This window comes from Euprymna scolopes, chromosome 23 (genome assembly GCF_053919585.1).
Source record: "Euprymna scolopes isolate OS-2025 chromosome 23, ASM5391958v1, whole genome shotgun sequence".
Lineage (NCBI taxonomy): Eukaryota > Metazoa > Mollusca > Cephalopoda > Sepiida > Sepiolidae > Euprymna > Euprymna scolopes.
Window position 1 is genome coordinate 49,758,883 of NC_136504.1, and position 16,599 is coordinate 49,775,481.

General features: G+C 33.3%; 1 protein-coding gene across 1 annotated transcript in view; it reads right to left on the reverse strand.

Moving 5' to 3' along the window:
* LOC145245612 (uncharacterized) overlaps positions 1–16,599 on the reverse strand; it is a 185,071-nt gene that overhangs the window by 61,850 nt on the left and 106,622 nt on the right. Inside the window, exons 28-31 of the mRNA XM_080107182.1 lie at positions 12,092–12,282; positions 10,733–10,916; positions 6,793–7,368; positions 2,961–3,017 (exon numbers count right to left, since the gene is read on the reverse strand). Of these exons, the coding sequence (XP_079963308.1) occupies positions 2,961–3,017; positions 6,793–7,368; positions 10,733–10,916; positions 12,092–12,282 (1,008 nt within the window). The remainder of the gene's footprint in view (positions 1–2,960; positions 3,018–6,792; positions 7,369–10,732; positions 10,917–12,091; positions 12,283–16,599) is intronic.

Sequence of the window (16,599 nt, forward strand, 5' to 3'; positions counted from 1 at the left end):
GCATAATCTACACAGTGCCCACAAAGCCTGGCTGCATAATCTAAACGGTGCTCACAAAGTCTAGCTACATAATCTACACGGTGCCAACAAAGTCTGGCTACATAATCTACACGGCGCCCACAAAGTCTAGCTACATAATCTACACGGCGCCCACAAAGTCTGGCTACATAATCTACACGGTGCCCACAAAGTCTGGCTGCATAATCTACACGGTGCCAACAAAGTCTGGCTGAATAATCTACACGGCCTCCACAAAGTCTGGCTACATAATCTACACGGCGCCCACAAAGTCTAGCTATATAATCTACACGGTGCCCACAAAGTCTGGCTGCATAATCTACACGGTGCCCACAAAGTCTAGCTACATAATCTACACGGTGCCCACAAAGTCTGGCTGCATAATCTACACGGTGCCCACAAAGTCTGGCTGCATAATCTACACGGCGCCCACAAAGTCTGACTACATAATCTACACGGTGCCCACAAAGTCTAGCTACATAATGTAGCCAGACTTTGTGGACACTCTGTATATATACAGTTGTGCGCAAAAGTATTCGACCCCTACCAAAATTGTCTTATTTATTTGAATGGATAGTTCAATAATCTTTGAAACCTTCTTTAACGACTTAGTTCGAATAAACTGTATAATTTTCAACAAAAATTAATAAAAAGTAATTAGTGCTTGATAATATAAATAAATTTATTTACAAAAATAAAAATATGGATGTTGCAAAAGTATTCGACCCCTTTTCATTAATACTTGGTTGAAGCTCCTTTGACCTTGATTACTGCAAGTAAACGTTTCCTATAACATCTAACGGGACTTCTACATCTGTCCACTGGAATTTTAAGTCACTCTTCTTGACATCACTGTTTTAATTCAATCAAATTAGATGGTTTTCTTTTATGTACCACAATTTTTAAATCATGCCATAAGTGCTCAATATGATTTAGGTCTGGAGACTTGAAGGCCATTCTAGAACTTTCACCTTATTATTCTTTAACCATGCCTTAGTGCTCTTTGAAGTGTGTTTAGGATCGTTGTCCTGTTGAAAGGTATACCTCCTTCCATGCCGCACCTGGTTCGCAGACGGAACAAGATTTTCTTTCAGTATGGACTGATATTTTACTGAATCCATTCTTCCATCGATTATTGTTAATCTTCCAGTTCCATTTATACTGAAACAGCCCCACACCATGATTGATCCACCTCCATGCTTAACGGTTGTGAACGGTATTCTTCACATTATAAGCAGTATTTTCTTTTCGCCAAACATAGCGTTGCCGGTTGCGTCCAAATAGTTCCACTTTCGTTTCGTCTGACCAAATTATATTATTCCAGTAATCAATAGGCATTTCTAGGAACTGTTTTGCAAAATTTAATCGAGCCTTTTGATGAGCTTTGGAAAGTAAGGGCTTCCTTCTGGCAATACGTCCATGCAATCCGACACGATTTAATGCCCTACGAATAGTTGACAAGTGTACATCTGAGCCAGCATTATTCAAATCGTTCTGCATGTCCTTTAGGTTAGATTTAGAGTCTATTGAAACTTGTCTAAGAATTTTCCTAGCCTCACGTGTAGTAATTTTTCTTCGACGACCTGATCTTGGAAGACTTGATACAATCCCTTTTACTTTCCATTTTTTGATAATGGACGTAATAGTCGACCGTGGTATAGAAAAACGTTTGGAATTTTTTTATAACCTTCTACAGACTGGTAGGCATCGATTACTTTCTTTTTAATGTCTTCAGAGTACTCTTTGTTTTTTGTCATAGTTGCAGATTTGTTGACGTTGAAAAATATTTATTTTACTTTAAACAATCATTCAATCATTCAATATGGCATTGAAGTTCAATTTGAACTGATTTTAGATTCAGTAGAGTCATAAATATGATTTATAGGAAATAAATACAAGGTCAGACTAAAATAATAAACTTAATGACGCTTTTACTTAAACTTTAAATTAAAGGGGCCGAATATTTTTGCAACATCCATATTTATATTTTTTGTAAATAAATTGATATATATTATTAATCTCGAATTACTTTTCCTCATTTATTGTTGAAAAATATACAATTTATTGATAATTAGCCGTTAAAAGGCGTTATGAAGATTTTTGAAGTATAGATTCAACGAAACAAGAAAATTTAGACAGGGGTCGAATATTTTTGCGCACAACTGTATATATATATATATATATATATATATATCCACACGCATATTTATAGATTCGACCCAGAATGGAAGGATCTTGGGACTTTTTCCTTTTTTTCATTCGCATGTGGTCTGTAACCTGTTTCTTCAGCATTTTTCCTACAAAATCCTGATGATGTCCCCTGAAATAGGGACTAAACGTTGATTACTATTTTATTAATTTGCGGGTTTTCCTTCTCAAATAACATATATATACACATACACACACACATACACACACATATGTGTGTGTATGTGTGTGTATGTGTGCAATACTTTCGTCGATATTATTAGTAATAAATTAAAGTGATCAAAAGAAAGATGTAAAATATTATGTTCATTAATTTTCAAGGGAGGCAGTTGGAATTAAAACTATTGTAACATAGCGCAGACGGCTATTTGCAAATATCGAGCGAAATGACGTCACGGTAAGGAGAAAGAAGACAAAAAAAGGAGCGACCACGTTCGAGAATACGATTACGTTAGTGAGGTGGGTGACGACACAGCCGTAACGAGAAATCACGAACGGCGGGCGAATAAGGAAATAATTTCGTTGTCACAACGGGGAAAAAGCGAGTTGGAATTCTTTCATATTCTTTGTCTAATTTGCGACTGAGTCTACAACGTGTTGGGTAACGTTACAATGTTAGTGTTTAAAATTACAACAAATTGATATTAAATGCATGCAATGAAGAAATAAGATTCAGAACTAGATTAAAAATCGCTGGATGGCGGGCAGTTTTTTAAAAATTATATATTACTGACCTGCTGCGCAGTGACATCGATGTTTACACGTGAAGCACGACCTCAGTTTGAACATATCTGTAAAAATTCGTGAAAAAGAAGGAAAACAAATTACAAAAATAAGAAAATAACATATTCATTTTTGTTGTTGAAAACTATCAAAATAATTTATTAATTTTATACAACACTTTTCTAAAACATTTCTGATAAGTAATAAGTTTAAAGTATTAGTGCGCGTTTATATAAATCCCATGAAAATGAAATCTATGAGAGAAAAGAACATTGGTGTTTATGTATTGCACGATCAACGATTTCCACTAAGTTATTCGGGTTCGCTCGGCAGCTGACGTCAATAACCGGAAAAGGCCGATCGCAATGTTAGGAACGAACGAAAATCTAAGTAGGCGACTTTTTCATAAATTGGAAGAAATAAAACTTTAATTTTAATCACGCAGGTAAGGGTTAAGGTTGGGGGTTAGGGTTGAGGGTTAGATAAATGTTTGTTAATTTTTTTTCGTAGCGTTTTAAAACTTGAGGAACGCTTGACCGGCGTTTTCCGGTTATTTTCGTCAGCTGCCGAGCAGGCCCGAGTCAACTTCAAATTGTTAGTCGTACCATGCATAAGTACCAGAAGATTTAAAGTAGACAGATTTTCTAAGACAGTGTACTTAATTCCATGCTAAAACCGATTTAAGTTAGCTTTCATATGAGGATCATTAAACAATCATTTGTTTTTGTTAAATTTTTGGTTATTTTATTTATTTCAATATCACACGTACGTACATTAAAGTGTTTTAAATTGAAGGCGATTTTCAATTGTAACTTATAGTAAAGAAACACCAAAAATTTAAAGTTTTCCAAAAAATCGTGTCCTACAACAGTGCATAAATCTCTGTTATAAAAAAGTCACTTTGTGTGTATGTGTGTGTGTGAGTTCCTTCCTTATATATTCCGAAACGGCTGAACCTATCTTTTGTAAGCTCCACACGAAAGTAATTTTATATTTCTGGCAGTGTTTTTAAATATGTTTTGTACAGAAATTCATCCGCTAAGTATTGAAAATCGAAAAAAACCGATCTTAAAAAATAGTTTTTCTTCTCTTATAGATAATAAAAAAATTACATTACACTTTAAATTACACCGATGTAGCCTTGGCCGGTGTAACGTAAAATATTCCCCTATAAAAATTCATTTTCATTTATAAGAGAAGAAAGACTATTTTTAAGGTCGTCAAGCCCAAATATCAGATGGTGTGATATTGTAAACAAACACATGGAATTTGATGAACGACATTGTCATTATTATTTTTAAAGATTTCTTTGCGAATTAGTGCACCGGGTAAATTATTCCTCGTCATATATGATATTCAATAAATGATTGGTTCTATGATAATATATACGCAATCTGCATGAATTAAAATATCATGTTTAAGCGTATTGTATGACCGGGCAACGCCGGGCGTTCAGCTAGTTTTAAATATGACAAACTCTGTTGGTCTGTGTTAAAAATGAATAGCAAGTCAAAATACTCCACCAATGATATCTTTTTAACAACAACGAATTGATTTGATAATTGCTCGTCGTATATTCAACTTTAATTCTAATGCGCCATTTTGAACGCGGAATATCTGAGGATGCGCATCTTGATCACATTTTGAAAATTTTTACACCCTTTGCACCCTCGACATTAAAAAGGTTCACATGTGAAATGCTTTTAAATTAATAACTTCTAAAGACTACGACCGATCGCATTAGGAAGTCTTTTTTACCATAAGTTTAAACGACGAAATGACTGCCTCACCGCAAACTTTAAAACTGATTAATTTTTCTGAATTTTCATTTGATAATCTCAAAGTTTGGCGCCTGATCAATATCAATAGATTAAAAAGATTTTAATCGATTTTGAGAACTTTTTTTCTTTTTTACCTTTTTTATTCTCTATTTGTCTTATAAAAAAGTTTTTTAAGCATTATATTAAAAGAAGCTGTATTCAAGTTTTATTTTGATCCAAAATTTCTAAACTTTGTTTTTTACCTATAATTAAATCAAACGTTGGTTGATTTACATGACGGCTTGTTTCCTTCATAGTGTTAATCAATATACAGTAAAATACTAAAATACACTTTTCTTATTTGATGATTTGTAAAAACCTTTTGTAATTAATCAGGATTGAACTATGAATGCAGTAAATGCTCAAAAGCATCATATTATAAGAAGCTGTAGCTTTTCATATATGTAGTTCTTGCACTCCCCAAAAGATTGGAAAGCTTGATGGCACATACACCCATATACTGCAAACAGTGTTAAATATATCTTGGCAAGATCATCCTGCTCTTGTTTATTCTCTATCCATGTTATAAAAAAGTTTTTTTTTTTTTAACTAACATGTTGAGATTTTGAGGAATTCTATAGTTTATCGACATATTTACTTTTCATTGACATTTTGGAGTATGAAAAACTGATTATTAATGTAGCTCAAAGCTAGGTTCATTCATTATGTGCAATTCATTGTTATAAATTTTTATTTGTTCTGTGACACTCAATTAAAACATGAAAAATCAATAGTAAAAAATGCTTTTCTAAAAGTCCATTTTGACGTGAAACCACAATTCTAATCAATATATTTTTATACGCATACAATAAGTACACCTAGCTGTGATTAGTTTTTCATACTCCAAAATGTCAATGAAAAGTAAATATGTCAATAAATTATACAATTTCTCCAAATCTCAACCTGTTAGTTAAACCCCCCCCCCAACTTTTTTTTAACATGGATAGAGAATAAACAAGATCAGGATGATCTTGCCAAGATATATTTAACACTGTCTGCAGTATATGGGTGTATGTGCCGACAAGCTTTCTTTCCAATCTTTTGGGGAGTGCAAGAACTACATGTATGAAAAGCTACAGCTTCTTATAATATGATGCTTTTGAGCATTTACTGCATTCATAGTTTCATCCTGATTAAATACAAAAGGTTTTTACAAATCATCAAATGAGAAAAGTGTATTTTAACATTTTACAGTATATTGACTAACATTCTAAAGGAAACAATCTGTTAGTTAAAAAAACGCAAAACATTTTGTTAACACGAATAGAGAATCAACAAGAGCACCTGTCATTTCATACATTTGAGGTACCTTAATTTGTTATACATAATTAGGAAAAAAAAAGTTTGAAAGTTATTGACAATTGCCAGGGATTGAATGAGGATAAACGAATGTTTCACATTTACAATACTTCTACTTTCGTGAAAATCGATGAAATCGCCCATTTTCAATCAAATCGATTGATTGCATGCTCTAGTTGGAACTCACCGCGGTGCACCAGAAAAAAATACTTCACATGCATCGCCGCAATAACTTAGTCATTCTAGTATACATTTATAACATTAATTTTAAATAATGGTATTAATTAAAGTTTAAGATGCAAAAGTTAGCTATCATGGTCCAATTATGATCTAAGCAGAAACATTCATTTCGAACGCTTCCCTGTTATATGAAAGAACCTACAGTTGGTTTTATACGTCGGCCCCTCCTGCTTGTACAGTGGTTATTATTCTCGAATGCATTTGCGATGTTAGCCTGTGCAGGGGTGCTAACTTTGGTCAAAATCGGGCCGTTCCTTCTTTAATCAGATTTTTTCGATTATCGATTTCCGATACTTATCGGAGGCATTCCGATACAAAACCTATATAAGAACTTCCACAGACGCACGAAGTACAATTGGTGTAAAATCCCCCCCAAATCTATTGAATTGGTAAATATGCCGTTATGCCGCCGACCTTGTTAAAAATATTAGTTTTATGTTTATATGCATTTTATCAAAAACATCACGAATAACTTTATACATACCTTGCCTTATGCGGTATTCCAGCAGGGAAACGACCCTATAAATCCTATTAAAAGTTGTACGTATGTAGTACCTGAATAGCGGCCGGCTCGCCATAACACGCATTCGTTTGCGGAATACACGATTTCGAATATCGATTACAAACACTCGGACACCTGAGAGTTTTAGGCAATTTGCACGTTTCCTTGTTAGAACATAATTTTGTGATTTACTATACCCGATTATAATGGCGTACTTCGGTACACAATATCTGGGCTCGGGTTTCATTTCTGAAAACTTTTGCACCAGGTGAGCCAATGCCAGGTCATATCTTGTCTTACGATTCGGTTTTTCTGTAATTTTCACGAAACGCATGAGGTTGACAGTGAAAATCAGATACCATTCGTTGGTGTAGGTCCCCAAGTCGATCTTGAAAAACACATTTTTCGCGAAGGCAATCACACACACGCGCGCTTTGTATTTGTTGATTTCGAATATCTGGATGATCCTGGATACGGTATTTAACAGCCTTTGATAGTTCCTTTTTGAAATGCCAGCTGAGGCGTCAAATGCAATACAAAAGTCGCCTTGTATATCACCTGCAAAACAAAACAATTACATATTAGAAAGAAGTATGAAAATGAGATGAATTCTACTTGTGTTTATGCGATGCTTAAAACAATGATGAAAAACAATGTGTATGTATACAATATAATGATGTATCTTCACTTTTCGAATGAGGTAATGCTGCAAAGAAGATAAGCTCTCTTTGCAGTCCTAGAAAGTTATTTACGCCTGAGAATATCCTGTACTTTCACAGGGTCCACCATTCACCCATGTATGGAGTATTGTTGCCTTATTTCGGATGATGCATCCGCCACTAGTCTCTAACTCTTAGACAGGGTTCAACAGAGAGTCGCCAACCTAAAGGTCCCACATTTTCATCTAGGTTTCAACCTCTGTCTCATCGACGAAATGTTGCATCTCTCTGACTATTTTACAAGTATTTTTATGGTAGATGCTCCGAATAACTTCAAGCCCTCGTACCTCCTCGACGTAAATACCCCTGACAAGCCCCACAAGCAGCTTAATTCCACCTTAAACAGTAGAGATCTCTAGATGCCAGAAAACTTTCTACTCTAATAGTTTCTTCCCTAGAACTGCTAGATTTTGGAATTCCCTTCCTGGTTCCTACTTTCCTGACTGTACTGACATGCAGAAGCTCAAGTGTAATGTAAACAGACATCTTGCTGCTCCAATCCCTACATAGTATCCTTGCAATTTATGTCCCAGATAGTAGCCCCCTACATCAAAGTGGCACTGTGTCTTGTTTGAGGTGAAAACTAAGGGTTTCAGTTAGTGTCGGCTCTGGAAGCCGTGCAGATACGATACGGCCCAATAATCTAAGCCACATGTCACTTCGATTTCTGTCCGTTTGCATCTCCCATATTCTAAGTTAAAAAGTTGAGAGGGAAATCATTTTAGCTATCCAGTCTCTCTCTGGAGTCTATATATGCGTGTGTCTTGTATGCGTGTGAGCTTGTGTATCATTTATTCATTATAATGTTTCCTTTTTCTTGTATGTATGGCTCGTGTCTCTCTGGTGTTTAATTAACTCTATAATAATATATACGTTTTGCAGTTAAAAAAAAAAGCTACAATAATATCATGGCATCTCCATTTACGCTGAACATCCAGAGAATGCCAACATCAATATGAAAGAGTCCGTTTGTAGAATTTCCACAGATCTCGCTACTGATAATGGTTATAAAAGAGGTGTTTGTGCTAACTCTATAGTTATTGGTTTGCTGACGTGATGAATTAAACATCTGACCAAAGATACCACAAATCTAAAAATTTTAATTTTTTTACACGAATAATTAAACTACTCAGTCTATTCTCATCTCTTCTCCTAATACCGTTATCCACCTCCCTGACACTAGGTTTTCTGATTTCGTCGTAAATATAAACAAGTGAAGCATGCCCCCACCCACCCCGTGAGTGCACAGTGAACGAGGCATAGCGTTCAGCATTGCCCTCCCCATTTAGCCCCGAAAATCCACAAGAGACGTCAAATTCTAGCTAAAATGAACAAACGATGCAGGTTTAGGCCTTAACATACGTAAATTAGAGTTCTGCACCATGCAAAAAAAAAAAGAAAAAAAAGAAATGACTAAGTCCATCATTTGCCCCCCCCTCCCCATTTAGCCCTTAACATATTTAAATTTGAGTTCAGCACCATGCAAAGCTGCTAAATAGACATATACAGAAAACTTTGCACAAATATGGTAAAAGAGTCCCAAAAATGGAGTGTTTTTATTAGCCCTAAAAGGCCGCTGTGGCACACCCAAGAGTTATCACAAAGAATAGACAAACAAAATTATATAGAAATCAGTTAGTTACAACTTTTCAAAAAAATTTTTATAGAAATTCAAAACATCAATTTTTTTTAATAAGCACAAAAATGTCAATTTTAGCCATTTTAACCCGAAATGCACCCGTTCTGTTACTTTTTTTTTTACTCATATCATGTTTAATGTTTGTGCAAAATTTCAAAAAAATTCCAAGACGTAGTTATTGAGAAAAGTGCGGATAGACAAACGGACGAACGGACGAACAGACAAGGATGAATTTACAGATCAACCCTCCTTTTGTCGGGGTTTTTTTGTTTGCTTTTCGTTTATGTTAAATGTTTTTTTGTGCGTGTGTTAAATAAAGATTACATTTAAATTAATCTCCTTGCTGTTCTAATTTAATTTCTCATTTTGTTACACGTTGGGCTAGTAGTTAGCGACACAGATTAACGACCTAGTTGTTCCAAGTAAGAATCCAGTTCGTTCCACAAAAAAAAAAAAAAATCACTTGCACTTAGGATGTTGGCAACCTTTCCCTGGTCCCCCTGTAAATACCCGATGTCTTTCTAGAAAGAATTCTGACTAGAAAAAATATCGGGGAAATCAATGCCAACAATAGAATCTTCGGATTCATACGAGAAGAAGAAGATGATGATTTTTATTTTATGAGTTCGACTACAAAACGAGATAAAGATTATTTCTTATAATTGCTTAAATATAATGTTCAATACAAAAAATGGGTTCTTCTTCGTTATTGTAGCGAGATCCGACAGCTCCCCCCACCCAAAATGAGCTTTCATTATAAAACAATGATAATCACTTACTGTTTTTATCAATTTCAAGTAAAAGCAATGTTATCTACCTAATTGCCATGTCACAATTAGTTTAATATTACTGAATTATAACATAAAACATGTATTTGGTACAAATAGACAGTGGTAACATTCACAATTGCTGTAACAAGACGGGCCGACTTACCTCCCTTTACTTGACGCTATTAATTTATATACACACTAGAATTTTTTTTTTTAATTTTTCATTAATAATTAATTTTGTCTTATCGTTTTTCGTAATTTTTGGATATTTTCATGATTGCGACATGATAAATAGATACAATTGGTTTCACTTGAAATTCAATACTTCAGTTTTCAAATTTCGCTATAATAACGACCCCCCCTAAATGTTGCATTTCGACACTACCACATCTTTAAATAATGTTTTCGATAATTAGTACAATTTTTATATAATATTTTTTTTAGTGGTAGTTTAGCTTTGATATATATTCGTGCTTGTATAGTTTCATATCTAAATTTAAAGAAATTGGATTTATCTCCCTTTGTTTGGCGAACTCTTTATTTCGTTTCAAATTTTTGTGCAAAACAAAATCAAGACAAAACACAAAATAAAAACAAACAATAAACAAGAAAGAAACTGATATCAAATTGCCTGAATCGACACATTTTCCATGTATTTTAATAAAAAATGGATTTATCTCACTTTGCATTCGGACTCTTCATTTCGTTTCAAACTGTTTTGTGCAAAACGAGACAAACAAAAAACTAAAAACAAAAACAAACCAAAAACATAATAGAAACTGATATCAAATTACCTGAATGGACACATTTCCCATGTATTTTAATAAATCCATGTTTGCAGACACACTTATATTTAAATCCTCTAACTCTGCATTCAGAATGCCTGTCACAACCCCTCAACCTTCTAATGCGCATCTTTCCATTTCTCAAACATATGTACTCTTGCCTGCAGTCAGGAGTTATATATCTTTTCCACGTCTGTAAAATAATATTGAACAATTTATACAACTTTTATTGAAAGGTTATCACTGCAAAATTTGACGCAAGACAAATAACTATTCAAGTTACATATCTATTAAGATTATTTGTTTATTTTTAACGACTTCAGATGTAAACTAATCATTAAAAATACACTGATTTTTTTTTTATAAAACCAAATTTTAATTATTTTTAAAAAATTTTATCATTTCTTTTTTACTCACGTTCACCCCTAACAAGGCATATCACCACTTGGACGTAAAGGCCCACTATTTGGGACCATGCCATAATTCAATGACTTGAGTGTTATTTCTTCCGCCCGTCACACTAATAATTTCCTGGGTAAGGTTAACACTGTTGTCCAAACTTCCAACTTCCAAACTTCTGTATACGTAACGCACCTTCTCTCTACTCCAAACGAACTTCTGCTAATTCAACTTATTTCTTCGAAATCCAACTTCAATATGAACGTCCCTCTAAAAAAATCAACCTTCTTTTATCTCCAACCAGGAGCATCTCATTTGCATATCGAGTGGTCACATTGCAGGCATATAAAGAGATAAGGCAGCCATTTTTGTTTCTTTCTTCTTCATTCATTTCATTCCACGACCGACCCGTTGAATTATGCACACGTGTTAGTTATATTCATTTATTTTTTATTTAGGACTATTATTTTCATCTTTATTTGTTGTTGTTTTTTCATCTTTTATTGGTTTGTTTATTCACAACATTTCGGCTAACTATTCCTCTGGCCTTCGTCAGATGGTAACCGCGACGGATAGGAACCTCGAATCTCCTAACTGCATTCTCAGCCATCACTGCCATCCGTAGTTGTTGTCGTCTCACCACATTTTGGCCAAGTAAACCTCTGGCACGCTTTTGGGTGGGATTGAAACCGCTATCTTCAGACAATGTTCATCTGGAACTGTAGAGATTCAACGTCTCTATCAACTGCGCCACGGGCCCCGAAGGTTCCTATCCGTCGCGGTTACCACCTGGGCAGCATCATTACGAGATTTATGTTGACCTCAAAAACATTTATTGATTTTCATTTTTATTGATTTTTTTCTGCCAAATTTTTTTCCGGCGTTTTGTGTAAACCGCTCGGAAAAGCTCGACGACAGCATGGTACTTATTCTGCATAAGCACGAATAAAAAATGTATTTGTGACTTACTTTCAAATATACGCCTTTGTAGAAGCATCCGCATTTATGTTTTCGGACGCATTTAATGTTACTAAGAACGAAGCCTCTCCTGCACACACAGCCTTCTTCGCGCCCTTTGCATATCTCCTTGTATTTAGCGCAATTGCGTTGGCATTGTGAAGCGTCGTATTTGTAGATCTTATTCATTCCACATCTCTTGACTGCAAAATTAACAATTAAGAGTAGAGATTAACTTTCCTATAAAGAAACAAATTCAGAAAATATTTAAAAAAAATTGATGACAGAAAATAAAAGATTTACAGTCAAAACGTTAGGTCTTAAGTGCGTATACAGACGGCGTTCCAAAAGTAATTCCTCCTATTTTTATCTCCCCCAAGAATGAATCCGAAAGGATTGTAAATTGCATTCCTATCATGACTGAACTTTTGCATTCATGGCTTGAAAATTTCATCTCTCTGTTGCAGCTGTTGACTGTGAGACTCTGCGAAAGAAACACCTGTCATGGACGTACGTCAGAAACAGAGATGCACCAGTGAATTCCTGGCAACAGTGCATTCAGAATGGCGGTGACTGTGTAGAAAAATAAATTCTGGAGCACAAAAGGTCGATCAGTTTAATGGTACGACTGTTTGAGTATGGAAAAAGATAGGAGACATTACTTTTGGAACCACATTCATAAAACACAATATGTATGATATAAAAATGATTGTCAGTTTAGTTGATAAGATTAGAACATGTAACATCTTATTAGTTTATTAATTGATAACTATTATCCTCATCTTTTTTAGTTGTTGTTTCACGACGTTTCGACCAGCTATTCCTATGGTCTTCATCAGAAGTCCGCAATAAATAAATTAATAAATAATACTCATCTCAAGAATGAATTCCAATTAAATAATACATATATAATTATAATTATTTCAATCGATTACATGTTGAAGCATATTGTTGTTATTTAAATAGATTTAAAAATAAAACTAGTTGCTTGAATTAATAGATTTTAAAAGAAATGAAAAATGTTGAGGCCTATTATAATTATTTCAATGGATTAAATGTTGAAGCATATTGTTGTTATTAAATAGATTTAAAAATAAAACTAGTTGCTTGAATTAATAGATTTTAAAAGAAATGAAAAATGTTGAAGCCTGTTATAATTATTTCAATGGATTAAATGTTGAAGCATATTGTTGTTATTAAATAGATTTAAAAATAAAACTAGTTGCTTGAATTAATAGATTTTAAAAGAAATGAAAAATGTTGAAGCCTATTATAATTATTTCAATGGATTAAATGTTGAAGCATATTGTTGTTATTAAATAGATTTAAAAATAAAACTAGTTGCTTGAATTAATAGATTTTAAAAGAAATGAAAAATGTTGAAGCCTATTATAATTATTTCAATGGATTAAATGTTGAAGCATATTGTTGTTATTAAATAGATTTAAAAATAAAACTAGTTGCTTGAATTAATAGATTTTAAAAGAAATGAAAAATGTTGAAGCCTATTATAATTATTTCAATCGATTAAATGTTGAAGCATATTGTTGTTATTAAATAGATTTAAAAATAAAACTAGTTGCTTGAATTAATAGATTTTAAAAGAAATGAAAAATGTTGAAGCCTATTATAATTATTTCAATGGATTAAATGTTGAAGCATATTGTTGTTATTAAATAGATTTAAAAATAAAACTAGTTGCTTGAATTAATAGATTTTAAAAGAAATGAAAAATGTTGAAGCCTATTATAATTATTTCAATCGATTAAATGTTGAAGCATATTGTTGTTATTAAATAGATTTAAAAATAAAACTAGTTGCTTGAATTAATAGATTTTAAAAGAAATGAAAAATGTTGAAGCCTATTATAATTATTTCAATCGATTAAATGTTGAAGCATATTGTTGTTATTTAAATAGATTTAAAAATAAAACTAGTTGCTTGAATTAATAGATTTTTTAATAAAATAATAATAGATTTAAAAAAGAAAACTAGTTGCTTGAATCAAGAGGTTTTTAAATAATAATATATTTAAAAATAAAACTAGTTGCTTGAATCAATAGATTTTTAAATAAAATAATAATAGATTTAAAAATAAAACTAGTTGCTTGAATTAATAGATTTTGAAGGAAATTAAAAATGTTGAGGCCTATTATAATTATTTACATAGATTAAATGTTGAATCATATTATTGTTATCTAAATAGATATAAAAATAAAACTAGTTGCTTGAATCAATAGATTTTAAAAGAAATTTAAAATATTGATGCCTATAGTAATAATAATAATAATAATAATAATAATAATAATAATAATAGTAGTAGTAGTAGTAGTAGTAGTAGTAGTAGTAGTTTCCTCAAGTTAATTTCAGGATCACCTGCGCTGGTAATAGATGAGAAAGGCAATTTTGAACGACAAGTTGGTATAAAATTGACAAGTATAAGAATAAATAAATATTTAATGAGATTTTAAGTAAGAACACGTACATCAAATCTGTTGCCAAGGCCGCTGGAAAAATGGTGGGATCTTTCTATCGATCCGGTAAATATCTCACTGCTGATGCTATTCTCTATCTATATAAGAGCCAGGTACGTCCAAGGATGGAATATTGTTGCCACATCTGGGCAGGAGCTGCTAGAAAGGACTTTTCCTGCCTTGATAGAGTTCAAAATAAACTTCGTAGCCTCGTTGGAGATGTCCTTTTCTCTTCCTTGCAACTTCTTTCTCACAGAAGAGATGTTGCGAGTTTGTCTATGATGTATCGTTATTTTCATGGAAAGTGTTCAACTGAGCTTCAATCTATGGTCCTCCCTCGCCAAACTTTCACAAGATACACTCGTCTAGCTGTACACACTATCAATAATCCCCCCACTCTTTATCTGTGCCTAAACCTAAACGTAGATTCCATGAACAAAGCTTCTTTCTTAGAACTGCTCGCCTGTTGAATTGTCTTCCGTTTTCCTGCTTTCCGGCTGACTACAATATGGTTGTGTTCAAGTCTAACGTAAATAACTTCTTGATGAGCCGTTCTATATAAGTTATCAAATTTACCAAATTTTCATTACTAATGATTACTATATTGTCCAATGTCTACTGTACACTCTTTAACCCTTATCCTCGAGTGGCCTCTTGACCTTGATAAGTGGTGATGCCTATGGAAAAAAAAGTAAGAGCGAAACCACTGAGAATCCAGGAAGAACTAACGCTAAAGAGGATTATTTTCTTTAGTTTTATGCTCTAGCTTACTTTCTAGCCCAAGATAAATACCAGTTTTACAGTGCCCCAGAAAAATGCCGGTTTTATGATGCCCAAGAGAAATGCCAGTTTAACGATGCGCAAAATAAATCCTATTTTTACAATGCACCTCCCAAAAGGCCAGTTTTATAATGTCTTAGATAATACCAGTTTTACGATGTTCTAGCTTACGATGGTCAAGGAAAATGCCAGTTTTATGATGTGCAAAATAAATCCTATTTTTACAATGACACTTCCCAAATGCCCGTTGTATGTCTTAAATAATGTCAGTTTTACTATACGCAAGAAAAACAGCTAGTTTTACGATGCCCCAGAGAAATGCCAGTTTTATTATGCCCAAGATAAATACTAGTTTTACGATGCCCCGGCAAAAAGCCAATTTTACAATGTCCAAGAAAAATCCCAGTTTTACTATGCGCAATATATATTCTATTTTTAACAATGCCCTACCCAGAATGCCCGTTGTATGAGGTCTTAAATAACGCCATTTTTACGATACACAATAAATAAAAAGCTAGTTTTACGATGCTCAGGAAAAATGCAAATATCATGATGGCCAAGAAATTATTACGCGTAAGAAAAATGCTAGTTTTACAGTGCCTCATCCAAAATACCAGTTTTACGACGTCTTAAATGATGCCAGTTTTACGATGCATAAGAAACATGTTTGTTTTAGAATGTCCAAGATTATTCTAGATATATAATGTCGCCCAAAATACTCGTTTTACGCTGGGCAAGAAAAATGGCAGCTTTATAACGCCCAAGAAAAATACCAGTTTTCAGATGCCCAATAATAATGCTAGTTTTAGAATAACCGAGAAAAATGCCAGTTTTATGTCTAAGAAAATGGAAAATGTCAGTTTTATAATGTTCCAGAAAAATTTCAATTTCAGGATGTCTAAGAAAAATGTACGTTTTACAATGTCGAAGAATGCTACTTGTACAATGCGCCAAAAAGATGCGAGTTCCACGATGTTCATGAAGTATAGTTTGATGATGTTTGAAAGAAATGTCTAATATCATAGAGTAGTGATAAACTAAGACAATGTCAGCCAATTTTATGCACGAGAAAAGTTTTTGTTTCATGATTCCTAGACAAAAAAAAACTTGTTCTGATTTCTGAATAAGATTACAGTTTTATCATGATGCACAAAAAATATCAGTTTCATTATTGTTATAAACATTTATTAACAACACCAGAATACTTTTTTAAAATAGGTGACGATTTTGTTGAGATTTCCTCGCAAATGTCAGGCTTAAAATATA